Source organism: Protopterus annectens, chromosome 7.part0, assembly GCF_019279795.1.
Source record: "Protopterus annectens isolate FY-2018-M chromosome 7.part0, PAN1.0, whole genome shotgun sequence".
NCBI lineage: Eukaryota > Metazoa > Chordata > Ceratodontiformes > Protopteridae > Protopterus > Protopterus annectens.
Window position 1 is genome coordinate 142872008 of NC_056739.1, and position 13126 is coordinate 142885133.

Consider the following 13126-nt stretch of genomic DNA (forward strand, 5'->3'; position numbering starts at 1 on the left):
TGATTCACGATACCAGCTATGGAGAAGAGGGGAAAAAGCAGCACAGGAATAAGGGGTGTGAAAATGACCATGTAATGACATGCAGATGAAAGTGCACAGTGTAGTGTGTGCTTAATGAAAAGCAAATTCCCACCTCTGGAAAGCAGATTGCAGTTCATATAGCATATGTTAAATGCTGTTGAAGTTTCAGCGTTTGATGCTCTGTTCTGGCCCCCTAAAGCAGAGGACTATGCTGAAATTAGAAGACATTCAGCAATGGTTTGAAAAATATGAAATGTAGAGCTGATACAAATTGAGTATTGAGACGTAGTGGTTTAGTAGTGTAGTCTGTCTTATGCAGAGCAGATGTACTTTTGTGTATAAAACTCTAACTTGCATGTTTGAGAGTGTGTTTGGGGTATTGCACCTCAAAATGTAGGTGAGATTAAATGATTATTAATTTCTACAGTTAACTCATGTGTGATATGGTTGCTTGATCACCTTAGGAAATCCAACCACATTTCCATTTAACGTAGTTGTAGCCCTCAATTATGCCAATATAAATGTTTTTCTTATTAGAACATTTAGGGAAATGGAAATGTAATACTTTTTAGTACAACATTCAGGGAAATATAAATTTAGAACTTAGTTTAAAGTAGCTCTAGGCAGTCATTTAAGAAAGTACAGATTTAACATTTAATTTATCGGCATAAGGTAGATATTTGCAATGCTTATTGGTTCATATGACTTTCAACTTTTTACTCAACAACATTTGATTGTCTCTCGGCTTGTTACTTCACATAATGAAGGAAGGGTTAGATGTTGCTCCACAAGTCATAATGTTACAGTTAATAACAAAAAGGCTATGGGGAGAGATAAGAAGTATTTAAATGAGAAAGTTTCTGGTGTGGTACACTTCCTGGTATTTTGATTAGTTTCTTAAGTTTGTAAGCATGGAGGAGGAGGGGTCACAGCAACATAACTTTAACTTTCAGGATAACACTGAGATATCTGTCGGGGGATCTGTTCTGTAGTCTCACCTGACAGCAGGTAAATGGTGCACTTAAAGTAGAGTGTAGCTTGCTTACGGTAAGGGTAAACAGCATAGCATTCAGGATTAATACTCTGATATCATCAGGTGGACACCTGATTAAGAGTCTCCCCTGACAGCAGCCATGTAATGCATTAAGAAGTGGATCAGAGCTGATGGAGGCAGTAAAGCATGGTATTTGTCTTTTTATACTGTGATTTTAGATCACTGGAAGTAAACCAGGTTTACAAACCATGGACAGTTATCCCAGATTGTGTCCTCGTCATGGCAAATGATAATTTTAGAAGCAGTATGTATCGTCGGAGAAACCAGCACAACCGTATGTCAAGTCTTCGCCTTTCTTCTTCTCAATGCTGTTTGCGTTGAATGGAAATATCTCCTTCTAATTAATGAAAAGAGTTTGATTTTTGCAAAATGTAAGGGTGTTTCTTCAAAGTTCGTGACGAACTTTGAGTTTCCATATCATGCACTTTCAGTATGTTAACAAATTTTATGACTGCATTTGAAGAATTTAATATATATATATGTGTGTGTATGTATGTATGTACAGTTTGCAGACTAAGTATACATTTCTTTTGTTACTTTTTATATGTATATACTTATGGAAAAGATTAAAAGGTGGCTAAATCTAAAATCACAGAAAGTATCACTTTCAGAATTAAAGCTATTTTTTTTTCAGAATGTCAGGAATGTGGATGAAGGCATATCCTTGGTCAAGCATATGGATGGCTGTTTGAACATGTTAGGTAGATTGATAGGGAACTGTCCCACATCTGGAAGGTGGAAGTACGTCTGAGCATGTCAATAAGTGGTTTCAGTCACATGCCAAGCACATGGCTGGCAGTCCTACATTAGGCATGCCGAGGTTATTTTTCACCAAGTATAGATAAATTGTTTGCTAGACTCCATCAGGTAAGGGAGGCATGTTAGACACACTACTTTTTACTAGCATTACGAGGATGTGTAATATAGCACCCATTTGCATGAACACTGTTGAATTAGCAGTTAGTAAGGCTTTCCAGAGACTGTTTATCCTCATGTAGGTAGGGTAGCTAAACAATTAATTTTTTCTAGCTAACCCCCATTATTGATGTATGTGAATTATTCCAGTACAGATCCTATTAGCACAACAGACCTGTTTCTAACTATGTACAGCAGAGAAGCAAGTTTCTGTTTCCAGTATCGGTTAAGACCATGACTCTGGAAAGATATAGTCAGGAAAATATCTTTTTTTTTTCACTTCCCACCTTCTGCCTAACCACAGAAATGGAGGCTCCACCCATTATGCATTCCTTGCCGACTCATTCTTCTAAGACGACAAATCCTGGATAAAAGGATGTCTGGATCTCATTATACTGAGGGTGGATATTTTTTTTTAATTTTGTACCATAATCTTTCGACTGCCCCTGTCCAGTGGTGTAGGTGAGGTGATCACGTTCACGTGTGTATGATGTGGCAACAGCTATCTGCGCATTTAGGGTGGGTATTTTTTATTTTTGTACCAAATCATTTGACTCCCTCTCTCCAGTGGTGTAGGCGAGGTGGACATTTTCACACGTTTGTGCTGTGGCAACAGCTGTCTGTGAATTGAATGTTTTATACCCCCATTTGTTGCTTTACCCCCCGGTCTCTATCAGGGAACAGAGAAGTTGCAGCCAGCTCTGCAGAAATTTCCTCCTTTTGGAGGAGAGTTGCCTTCTTGCCATTCCTGCCTCCTTGCCAGCCCACTGGTAAATGAGGCATTCATTTATCCAGGTCACTGATGGCTGGATGCTCTGCCCCATGCCCATGGGCCATACAGTAGTACATTTTTAAAATATTCTTATATTGTTGATAATTACTTGTATCACAGTATTATCCAGAAAGCATAGTTACTAATAAATAACAGGAAACAAATTGTAGCTTCAACATTTAAGGTCAGGCAGGTCTGATGACATCATAATGATGTGATTTCTTAGTCGGTGTCTTCTCTCTCAATTTTCAGGGCTCGCCTGTTTGACCAAGGGGATTATCTGACCTCCAAGGAATGGAGAGGGAAGGAGACAAAGAACAGAACCAGGCCCATGTGCTCTTTGATCAGCTGTTGCAGGCAAAGACTTGCAAGGACACAGTGCAGGACTTTCAAGAACTCTGTAAGTGCCTAGATTTGGACCCTACGGAGTACAAGGACTTCTACCACAAACTCAAGTCCTGCCTCAACTACTGGAAAGCAAAGGCCTTATGGGCCAAACTGGATAAGAGGGCAAGTCACCCGGACTACTTGCAGGGCCAGGCTTGTGCCGCAACAAAGGTAGGTGTCCGTCATGATGAGGGTTTAATCCTTTATTCAACAGCAAAACTTGTCTCAAGTATTCCTTGTGTGAATGTCTGTGCAGTAGATTCCACCTTTTCAGATGTTCAGAGTGGGAAAGGGTATGTGGCACTAATCATATGACACTGCAGTGGGTGTGGCTAAGACTGTATTGTTGGAAGAAATAAATAAGCTGGGAATGCCCCTAGAAGGTAAGGGTTCAGGTCCAGGATGCTCAGTGCATACCTCTCAGCTGTCCAGATTTTCACAGAATGTCCAGATTGTTGCCTCGTATTTTTGGCCTGTTACTCATAAACTTTGTGATTTTCTGGATTTTTGTGGCAAATCAGTGAGGACTGAATTCATGAAATAATGATAGGAACTTGAGTTTCAGACTTCATATCCTTCAGAAAATGCATGGTAACACAAGACCTTTTATTCTAACAACTTTTTAAGTTTATAAGAGCAATATTTAAAATGTGTACCTATTTTTGGGGCTTTGCTCCCCCCATTATTTTTGGATTTGTCCAGATTTTTTTGTGCTAAGTGGTTGAGCGTTATTCTGAGTGGTACAGGTTAGAACTTTTTTTACAACTTTTTTTTACCAGTGATGGCGTGATGATGACCTTGGTTCAATACCCAGACAAGTCAATATTTTCACTTTTTATTTCGGTGCAGTATCCAGGGTCTTGCAGCCTTTCATCAGACCGTGGTAGGTAACGGATAACAGATGTCAACTCTAAGTCACAATTCAGCAGTTTTCCATTGTTTTTTTTAAGATCAGTTCTACTGAGTGTATCAGCATATTGCAATGCTGTGAGGGGCGTATATGCTGATGTTAAGTCCAATCAGTGCAAGGAAAACGGCATTCTTTGTACACATAATGGTGCTTTGTGTAGAGGCTTTTGGAAAATACTTTGCAATAGTTTGCAAATATTCTTACTAGATATAGGTTCCTGTCTATGACCCAGGATAACCATACCATGTACTTGAATGTACTGGAGTCATTCACAATTCAGCCTGACATTATATTCATAGCTGATTTCAACTATCCCGCCATAGACTGCAATACATACACAACCACTAACAAGCAGGCTGAAAGATTCTGGATTTTGCCAATGCAAACACCATGGAGCAGCTAGTCTGCACACCTATTAGGGGTGGAAATTCCCTGGATCTGGTACTCACAAATATGAGGGAACGTTGAACTCCTGCCTTCTGTAATGCACTCAATGACCAGATCAGATCACAAAGAAATCACCCCTTAAAAGAAAGGCTGAACTCCCAGAAAACCCAACAACTTTTAAGAACTTTTTCCAAGGCTTAACTACCTCCTATTAATAGATGGCACAGCTAAATTCCAAGCTCCCCCCAAACTCAGAGAACACAGGTGGCCTGTGCAGAAGTGTTTATAGAAGTCCTGTGCAAGCATGTAAATAACTGCATAGAAACAGAAGTACCAAACCAAAATAAACTCGGGACAAACTCCATAAACAAGCCCCCTTGGTGGACCCCAGTATAAATAGGTTGTACAACAAAAGAAAGAAAATCCTGTCCAAAACTAGGAAGGGCTCTGCCCAAAACCCAAAAACAATTCTTACCAGTCTCAGCAAGCAACTCTGTGGGATTAATCAAGTCCATCAAAGCCAACTTCAATGCAAAAATAGTCTCCCACACTAAGAATAAAGGCATTTTTCTGTTATGTACATAACCTTAAAGAGAACACATAACAGTGTGCTGAACTAATAGTAAATGGAACTTCCTATACCAAACCAGAGGATACAGTAAATTTTGCTGGCCATTAAGCTTACTTAGCTCCAATTTCACCCCGTATCACCCCCCAGTTCATCCCAGGAAATACCGTCTGCCATTTCACCCACAACTATTACAGAACAATAGGTCCTCACTGCATTCTCCACAGCTAAAACCACTGCATCACTGGGTCCTGACAGTATCCCAGGATACCTCCTAAATAGCTTGAAATATGATATGTCAGGCACACGAGAATCTCTATTCAACCACAGCTTCCAGATAGGAGGACTGTAGCAGTCATCTCTTTACACAAAGGCAGACCATCAACCGACCCAGGGAACTACAGACCCAGAAATCTGACTGGTGTTTTATGCAAAGCCATGGAAAGAAATATATAAACAAAGACATAGGAAATCTTCAAACATTGGACCCATCCAGTTTGGTTTCGTTAAGGGCAAGTCATGTGTACTAAACTTGGTGAACTTTTTCAAGAATGTCAGTAGAGTAATGGACGGTGGCAAAACAGTGGATATTGCCTTATCTTGACCTGGCACTCTAGTGTTGTAGATAAGCTCACAAATTTAGGCATAAATCTTTGTGTCACTCAATGGATAACCAAATGGCTTACAGATGACACATGCATTTAGGGTGGAGAGTCTACCTCCACCAAGAGGCCTGTTATTAGTGGTGTCCCACAGGGCTTGGTACTAGAACATCTCCTGTTTAGAATATACCTTTCTGAAGTCAAGGCAAATGTAGAGGGCTTTTGGCTGACTACATTTGTTGATGACTGCAAGCTGGGTGCATTCATTGAACCCCCCCAAAGATGTAGACATCCTAGGAAGGTCTGACAGATAGATAACTGATGCCAGAACCATTGCCTAGAACTCGGTGCAAAAAAATGTATAATTATACCATTTGGGAAGATGACCACCCCTACAAAGTAAAACATTGATAACTCTTTCCTAAGAGTTGCGCCAGTGGTAAGTGACTTATGAACTCCGGTTGACAGTAACCGAACGTTGATCACCATGTGTCCATGATAATGAGAAAAGTCTTGTATGTGCTGCAACTTATAAGTAAGGCCATGGCATCCAGATCTAAGGAGATCATAGTCCCACTACACTCGTCTCTCATTAGACCAGTAATTGAGTACAATGTTCTCTTCAGCATGTACCTGACCAGGCATTTGCAACAACTGGAGCAACCGCAGAGGTTCCACATTAAAAGAATACAGGGTACAAATAACTTGTCCTATACAGGCTACAGCAAAGCCCTGTCCTTGTACTCAGTCTCTTACAAACCACTGTGGGGAGATCTATGCCTGACCTGCAAGGTATTCTACGATCCAGCCCTGATGGATCTGCTAGACCACTGTGGGGGCAATCTGTGACTGACCTACAAGGTATTCTATGGTCCAGCCCTGATGGATCTGCTAGGCCACTGTGGGGCGATCTATGCTTAGCCTACAAGGTATTCTACGATCCAGCCCTAATGGATCTGCTAGACCACTTTTGGTTGATCTATGCCTGACCTACAAGGTATTCTGCGATCCAGCCCTAATGGATCTGCTAGACCACTGTGGGGCAATCTGTGCCTGACCTACAAGGTATTCTACGATCCAGAACTGATAAAAAATGCACCAAAAGGACCGGGGAATACTTCTTTTAATTAGGTAAAAACCAGAATGAAATCCAGTGTGAAATCCAGTGTAAAATACATTATGTTGAGTGCTTTCATCAATGAATTGACTTCAGAACAACCTACACATAACCCCTAAGCATTTAAATACTCTCCTTCTGAACAAGCAATTAGTCAATGCCCCAATAAAATCATCAGCTCAAATATTATTTAAAGGAACAGAAACAATTTAAACATTGTTCAAACACTGTTAAAAATCATTAACAACTTATCATACACTTTAAAATGTCCATTGTGAATTAATACCATTGAATATTTTTTCTGAATCAAGTTTCTACTTTTTCATGCCTTTTCATTCTCTGTAATACATATTAAGAAATGCTGAACATCTATTCCTGTATATAATAAAATAAACTATTAACATTTTTAAATTTCCTTTTATACAAAGTGATTTTACATGTTTTAAATTATCTTACTGGCTTTTTCCTTTAGCACTGGATGAATGCATAAATGGTCGTTTAAACCTGGGTGGAAGTTGGCAGCCAACCTGAGCTGCCACATTAATTCTTTTTTACACAATTGTTTCTTCCAGTCACCCCCCCCTCACATCGATACTAACCATATCTATAATTCCAAATTTAAAACCTGTGTATCCCACACAGTCCACACTATGTCTGTAAAGGGCATTTGTCTCCTTTTTGTTTTTTATTTCGTAAAAATGTTCATAGATTCTACATTTTAAAGCCCTCTCCGCCCAGGGCAGGTGTTACAAAGTGCAGTATAAACTATTCTGTTCGTGTAACAATTCCCTTTTCTTAAGTGTAGAACACTACTTAAACTATTGCTCAATGTTACAGATGGAACCTGTAATATGTATCCACATTGGGAACACCGCCCACATGGCTTTGTATTTTTCTCAGTGTGGACCTGACTCACTTTACAGTTCTCTAAATTTGCCTTAATATTTTTGCCAACTTTTGCAGAGAATATGGGTTTTTCACCCACCTTCCTGTGTATTTCACTGTTAATTTTAAAAATGCCCCAGTTTTTATGTAAGTTGTGTTTGATCCTATTAGAAAGGGGGCTGTGTTGGATGATGCATGCCTTACTAAAATTATTGGTCTCTATAACAGAGGTAATGTCAGTTATAGGTTCTCTTGGCACATTTTCTGAGCAATCCCTCAAACTATCTTCCCTAAGCCCTGTTCTAACATCTCCACAACTTAAAGGGGTTTGTATTTTTTCCCCATTCATCAAAAATTTCTTTTATAATAGGTTCAACTATGTGAGAAGGATATCCTCTTTCGAGAAACATAGTCTTCAATAGTTCCAGTCCTGTAATTACATCTTCCTTCTCTGAGGTCATCCTGGCTACTCTAATTCATTGACCTTTCACTATACTTTTTTTCTGTTTCTGAGGATGGTGGCTGTGATAATGCAAATAACCATTACAAAACGTAGGCTTATGGTACACATTAGATTTAAAGCCATCAGGGATCTTAGAAACCTTCACATCTAGGTAACTGGTTTCTAAATCCTGAATCTCATAAGTGAACCTTAAGACATGAGTACTATTATTGATATATTCAATGAACTGTGGGATGTCCTCCTGTTTCCCCTTCCATAAAATAAAAATATCATCCAAGAATTTCAAATATGTACTTATATACTCATGATATCTACTACTAAAGAGATATTGTACTTAAATTTGCATATGGGGGGGCACAGGCCACTCCCATGGCGACTCCTCTTATTTGCTGATAGTACTCCCCCTCAAAAAACATATATTTGTTGTCTAAAATGTGTACCATGATTTCACACATAAGTTGAAGTTGTCCAGGATCTAAATTAGAGCATGTAGATAAAATGCCTTCAAAAAATTCCATTCCCTCCACTCTAGGTATACAAATAAATAAGTTTTGGACGTCAATAGTCAAAAATATGACGACTTCTGACCACAGTTCATGCTTTAACTGACCCAGAAAATCCCAAGAATCTTTTAAAATGTGGGATATACCATCTAAAACATGTTGGCAGGTTTTATCCACAAACACCGCTAAATTATGAGTTTTAGACGCACACGCTGCTACAATGAGTCTAAAAGGGGGAGAAACTATGCTCTTATGAATTTTTGGTATGCCGAAAAAAACAGGAATCTTTGGGTGGGTGTTAACCAGAAAATTACATACTTCTTAAGGAATTCTCTGTTCCAATATGTATTCTTCAAGATAACTATCTATCCTCTGGTATGCAATATTTATTTGGTTTCTGGAAACTTGATCTAAGGAAATCGTAGTCCCACTATACTTCAGCCCTGATGGATCTGCTAGACCACTGTGGGGTGATCTATGCCTGACCTACAAGGTATTCTACGATCCAGCCCTGATGGATCTGCTACACATTCATAAAACAAATAGCACTAGAATTACAAGATCTAAGTATTTAAATCTCATCTGTGACATAAAACATGTTGAAGAGTCAGGTATATGTCTCAGAGATTACCCCTTCTCTGGAACAGACTCCCCTATTGATGTGAAACAGCTCTTCCCTAAACCGTATTCAAAAGCAATATGGACCAATGGATGGAAATTCACAAGTTCACCCCTGGCTTGTTGCCTGTGGTGCTTATAGACAGAGGCACTTTGTAGATGCCGTAATGCACAGGCTTATACCAAAGCTGTTGTAGCCCATGGGCATTGATAAGTGGGAAAATTGGGGCATGAATGGATAGGTTTAAAAAGACTCTAGGGGCATTAAGCTAGTAACCTCCTGTGATCTCAGCACAGCCTTTACTATTGTAAACATTGTCCTAGAACTTGTCACAACTAATAAGTAGAAGCTCATTGAGTATATCTTGTCAGAGTATCAAGTCAAAGATTTGGAACCAAAAACAATTTGTTTACCCTTGCAGTGTCACTGTTCTAGTTCCAGACTGGCTGTCATGTACTTGCAACAGAGCTGGCTTTGTTGCATCATAGTAGTGAAGAATAGAAGATTCTGTCACACGTTGCTTTAACACCGAGAAACATTTCTCATGACCTTGCTCCTAGTGCCATGCTGCGTCTTTCTTTAGTAGTTACTTTAAAGACGTCATCATTTCCTGTAGTTTGGTATGAATTTGTTTAAGAATTCTGTTATGTCTGAAGCTCTTAATATAGCTTTCTTCCCGTTATTTTCTGTTTGAATTACATCTTTTCAAGATCAGGCTGAACACCTTCGTGTGCCAAAACATGCCCCACTTGTTTAATACTTGTCACATATATTTGTCCTTTTGTGTCTGTTTACTTTGCTATTATTTTGTCCCTGCTTGACAAGCATATTTTTAGTCGCTGATCACACTGAGCTTCATTCTCACTCCAGAATAAAGTGTCATTGCTGATGTTTACAGCACCTTACCAACTCCAAGTGACCCGTGCAGAAGCAGTGCACTGAAGAAATACTAAATGGCATTTTTATAATTGCCAAAATGATTATTAAATGAAAACAGATTAGAAATGCCTGGATCTAGTTAATTTGTTAACACCAAGTACTGAAAAAATATTTAGTTGTAGCCATTGTAGAGGCAACTTACTCAGCAGTCTTAAGTGGATACTGCACACCTTGAATTGCTGTGTTCAAACCTTGTGGATCTGTGCAGGTTCCAATTTTTGTCTAGTGTAATTACTGCCACCATGCTGTTCACTCATAAAGTTGAGTTTGTTTTATAGTCCCACTCAGATGCTCTTTTCACTTTAATTCCATCTGGATTAGTTGTCACAATGGCGCAGAAACTCTCATTAGTGCACGTATAACCTATGCTATACTGACCCAGAATGCAACCACGACCTAAGAATAAATCAATGTTTTCTCTAAATATATCACCCTTGTGATCAGTCTTCTCTTAGCTTTCATGAATGTGCGACATGAATGCTTCACAAATGTGTGAATTGTGCAGTGCTCAAACACGTTTGCCTTCTTGAATTTGTAAATGATTGCTTTCACTAACTACATACTGTCCTCTAGTCAGCATTTGCACACAATGTATATGTTTAATCTTACCAAAACTGTTCACAAGCTGTTCTATCCAGCAGAACCATAGCTAGTTTAACTGGTTCCCTGTGCAGTTCCCCAAAGTAGCACCCCTTATCTCAAAGTTGAGGTGCAATAAAAAGGTCCAAAAAACTGTCTTTAAGTATTTCAGTGCCATGACCACAAATGCAGTCTTTGGCATTTGATAGAAAACTGGTCAGCTCTTTGCAGTGCTCTGATGACTGCAAGAAGAGTATCTGAGTTGCAAGTTCTCATGCTGGGTAAACCTCATTTGGTCTTCCATAAGGATAGGCTATCATTAAGAACAAATTCTTCATTCATGCCAAAGTTTTTTCAGAGTGTTCTATCTTGATCCTCAGTACCAGAGTGAAGTAATCTTACATGTGCTGGAAGTGCATGAGGAGCTTGGGTACTGTCTTGATAGAACCAATTCCTGATGTCCTCAGTGCTACATAAATAAGTGCTGGTACTGCACTCCTACACCATCAGGACTTTCCAGTTATATACCCTAACTGCTTGCAGTTGGGGCAGTAACCCCCTTTGCCCAGACTTACTATTGTCTCAGCTGTCCAGGATATTGGGGGTGCTGACAGCATTAACACAATTTGAAACAAAAAGTTGTAGGTTTAATTTTTTTATAAATACAATATAACTCTTGCTGACCCAGTGTTGTCAGCTTATAGTCATAACAAACCAGTAATGTACCTTTAGACTCTCTTTCAGTACCTATCAAGCCCAAATGTTTAAATGCCTTTTTAGCCAATATGATACACTCTGCACCAGTATCAAATTAAATTAACACTTTTGATATTAATACACATTCACTCACTCCACTTATTTATTTATTTTTTGTGGCAACAGTGCTGTGCTTCTGCCCTTTTCTAGAAATAGTATTGCCTGTACACACATCTCTTGTATTCACAGGTAACTCATTTTCAACAGAGACAGTGACTCAACTATCTGAACTTTTATTTACACTAATTATTTGGAAAACGTTCCTCTTCACATTTTTCTATTTTACTGTAGTACATTTTTGAGAAATAGTGCAATAAACCACAATATCTACACATCACTCACAGCAGGAGAAACTTTCCCTTCATACGTATAACAATACTTCAAGCAACATGATATATGATCAAGTGAAACTCTTATTGTCAACTGGGCCATTACAATTTTGCAATTTGCTATACTTTTTCCACTATCTAATTTATCTATGCAATGTGCAGAAATATTCTTTCTTCTTTTTACTACACTTTTGTTTCACTTAATTTTATGCATAGACATATCCTGTGCAATCTTTCTAAGTTGATTTATTTTAATTCTGCTGTCATGTAGACCTTTACAGCTTTCTCAAATGGTAAAATCTGATTCCATTAGAAACTTGTCTCTCCTTTTTTCATGTTTATGTCACAGGCCACTCTCTCTCTCTCAGTAACAGGTCATGCAGGTCATTAAAATCAAAGTTGTTAATGTTGTCTCAACTTATTTATATAGGTGTCAATAGATTTGTGTGGCCTTTGACTTCTAGTGAAAAACAATTGTCTTTCTTAAGACCTAGTACAGAGTGCTACTCTTTATTAAGAATACATTTATTAATTAACTTTGGAGCTAGTACAGAGTGCTTCTCTTTATTAAGAATAAATTTATTAATTAACTTTGTGTCATTATCTCCATCAAAGAGTAGAAATATGGCTACATGTAGCACCTTACTTTATCTGCAGTGTCATACACAGCACTGAATAGATCGTTTGTACAGCCACTATTTTGAGTTTTCTGTCATGTTGTCCTGAACAACCAGGATCATTGATGGAGTAACAGGTTGGATGGATGTAATGATGTATCCAAAGGCTCAACAGGTTCGGATCTAATTTGGGTTTTGTTTCCTGGATGTAATGATGTAAATATTGCTGCAGTTTAAAGGAAAATGCTAGCTAAAGCTTGTCTGCTAAAAAGTCTGGCAGTTTACTGTTGTACTTGAAAGGTATGTGGCTTATTTGTGTGAGGAGCTGACTTTTGTATTACTTTATTTAGGTCTGATAAATCATTGGTTTTAGTGCTTGTTTTGTTGGTTTATTATTGTTTATTTAACACCTTTTTTGAATGATCACTTAAGACTTGAGCAAACATGTATTTATGTAAAAGAAACCAAACCATGTTAACATCTTTTCTGTTACATACATTATACATATATACTTTTTTTGTTTAATTATCATCAGTCCAGCATTACATACATTTCTCACTTCATGCCTTCCCTTAAACCTCACTCCTCTGCCTCCTCCTCCAGGTCATTATTCTGAATGTATTGTTCACAATTGTCATTTATTTCTATGTAATTTGCTTCTACCCTTTTCTAAAGATCACACTTCCATTTATTTTATCTCTGT

At 38.4% G+C, this 13126-nt stretch overlaps 1 protein-coding gene across 4 annotated transcripts in view; it reads left to right on the forward strand.

Moving 5' to 3' along the window:
- LOC122806293 (F-actin-monooxygenase mical1-like) overlaps positions 1–13126 on the forward strand; it is a 1110237-nt gene that overhangs the window by 349101 nt on the left and 748010 nt on the right. For all 4 annotated transcript variants that reach the window (XM_044076592.1, XM_044076589.1, XM_044076591.1 and 1 more), the window contains exon 2: positions 3015–3320. In XM_044076592.1, coding sequence (XP_043932527.1) covers positions 3057–3320 — 264 coding nt within the window. In that variant the 5' untranslated portion in view covers positions 3015–3056. The remainder of the gene's footprint in view (positions 1–3014; positions 3321–13126) is intronic.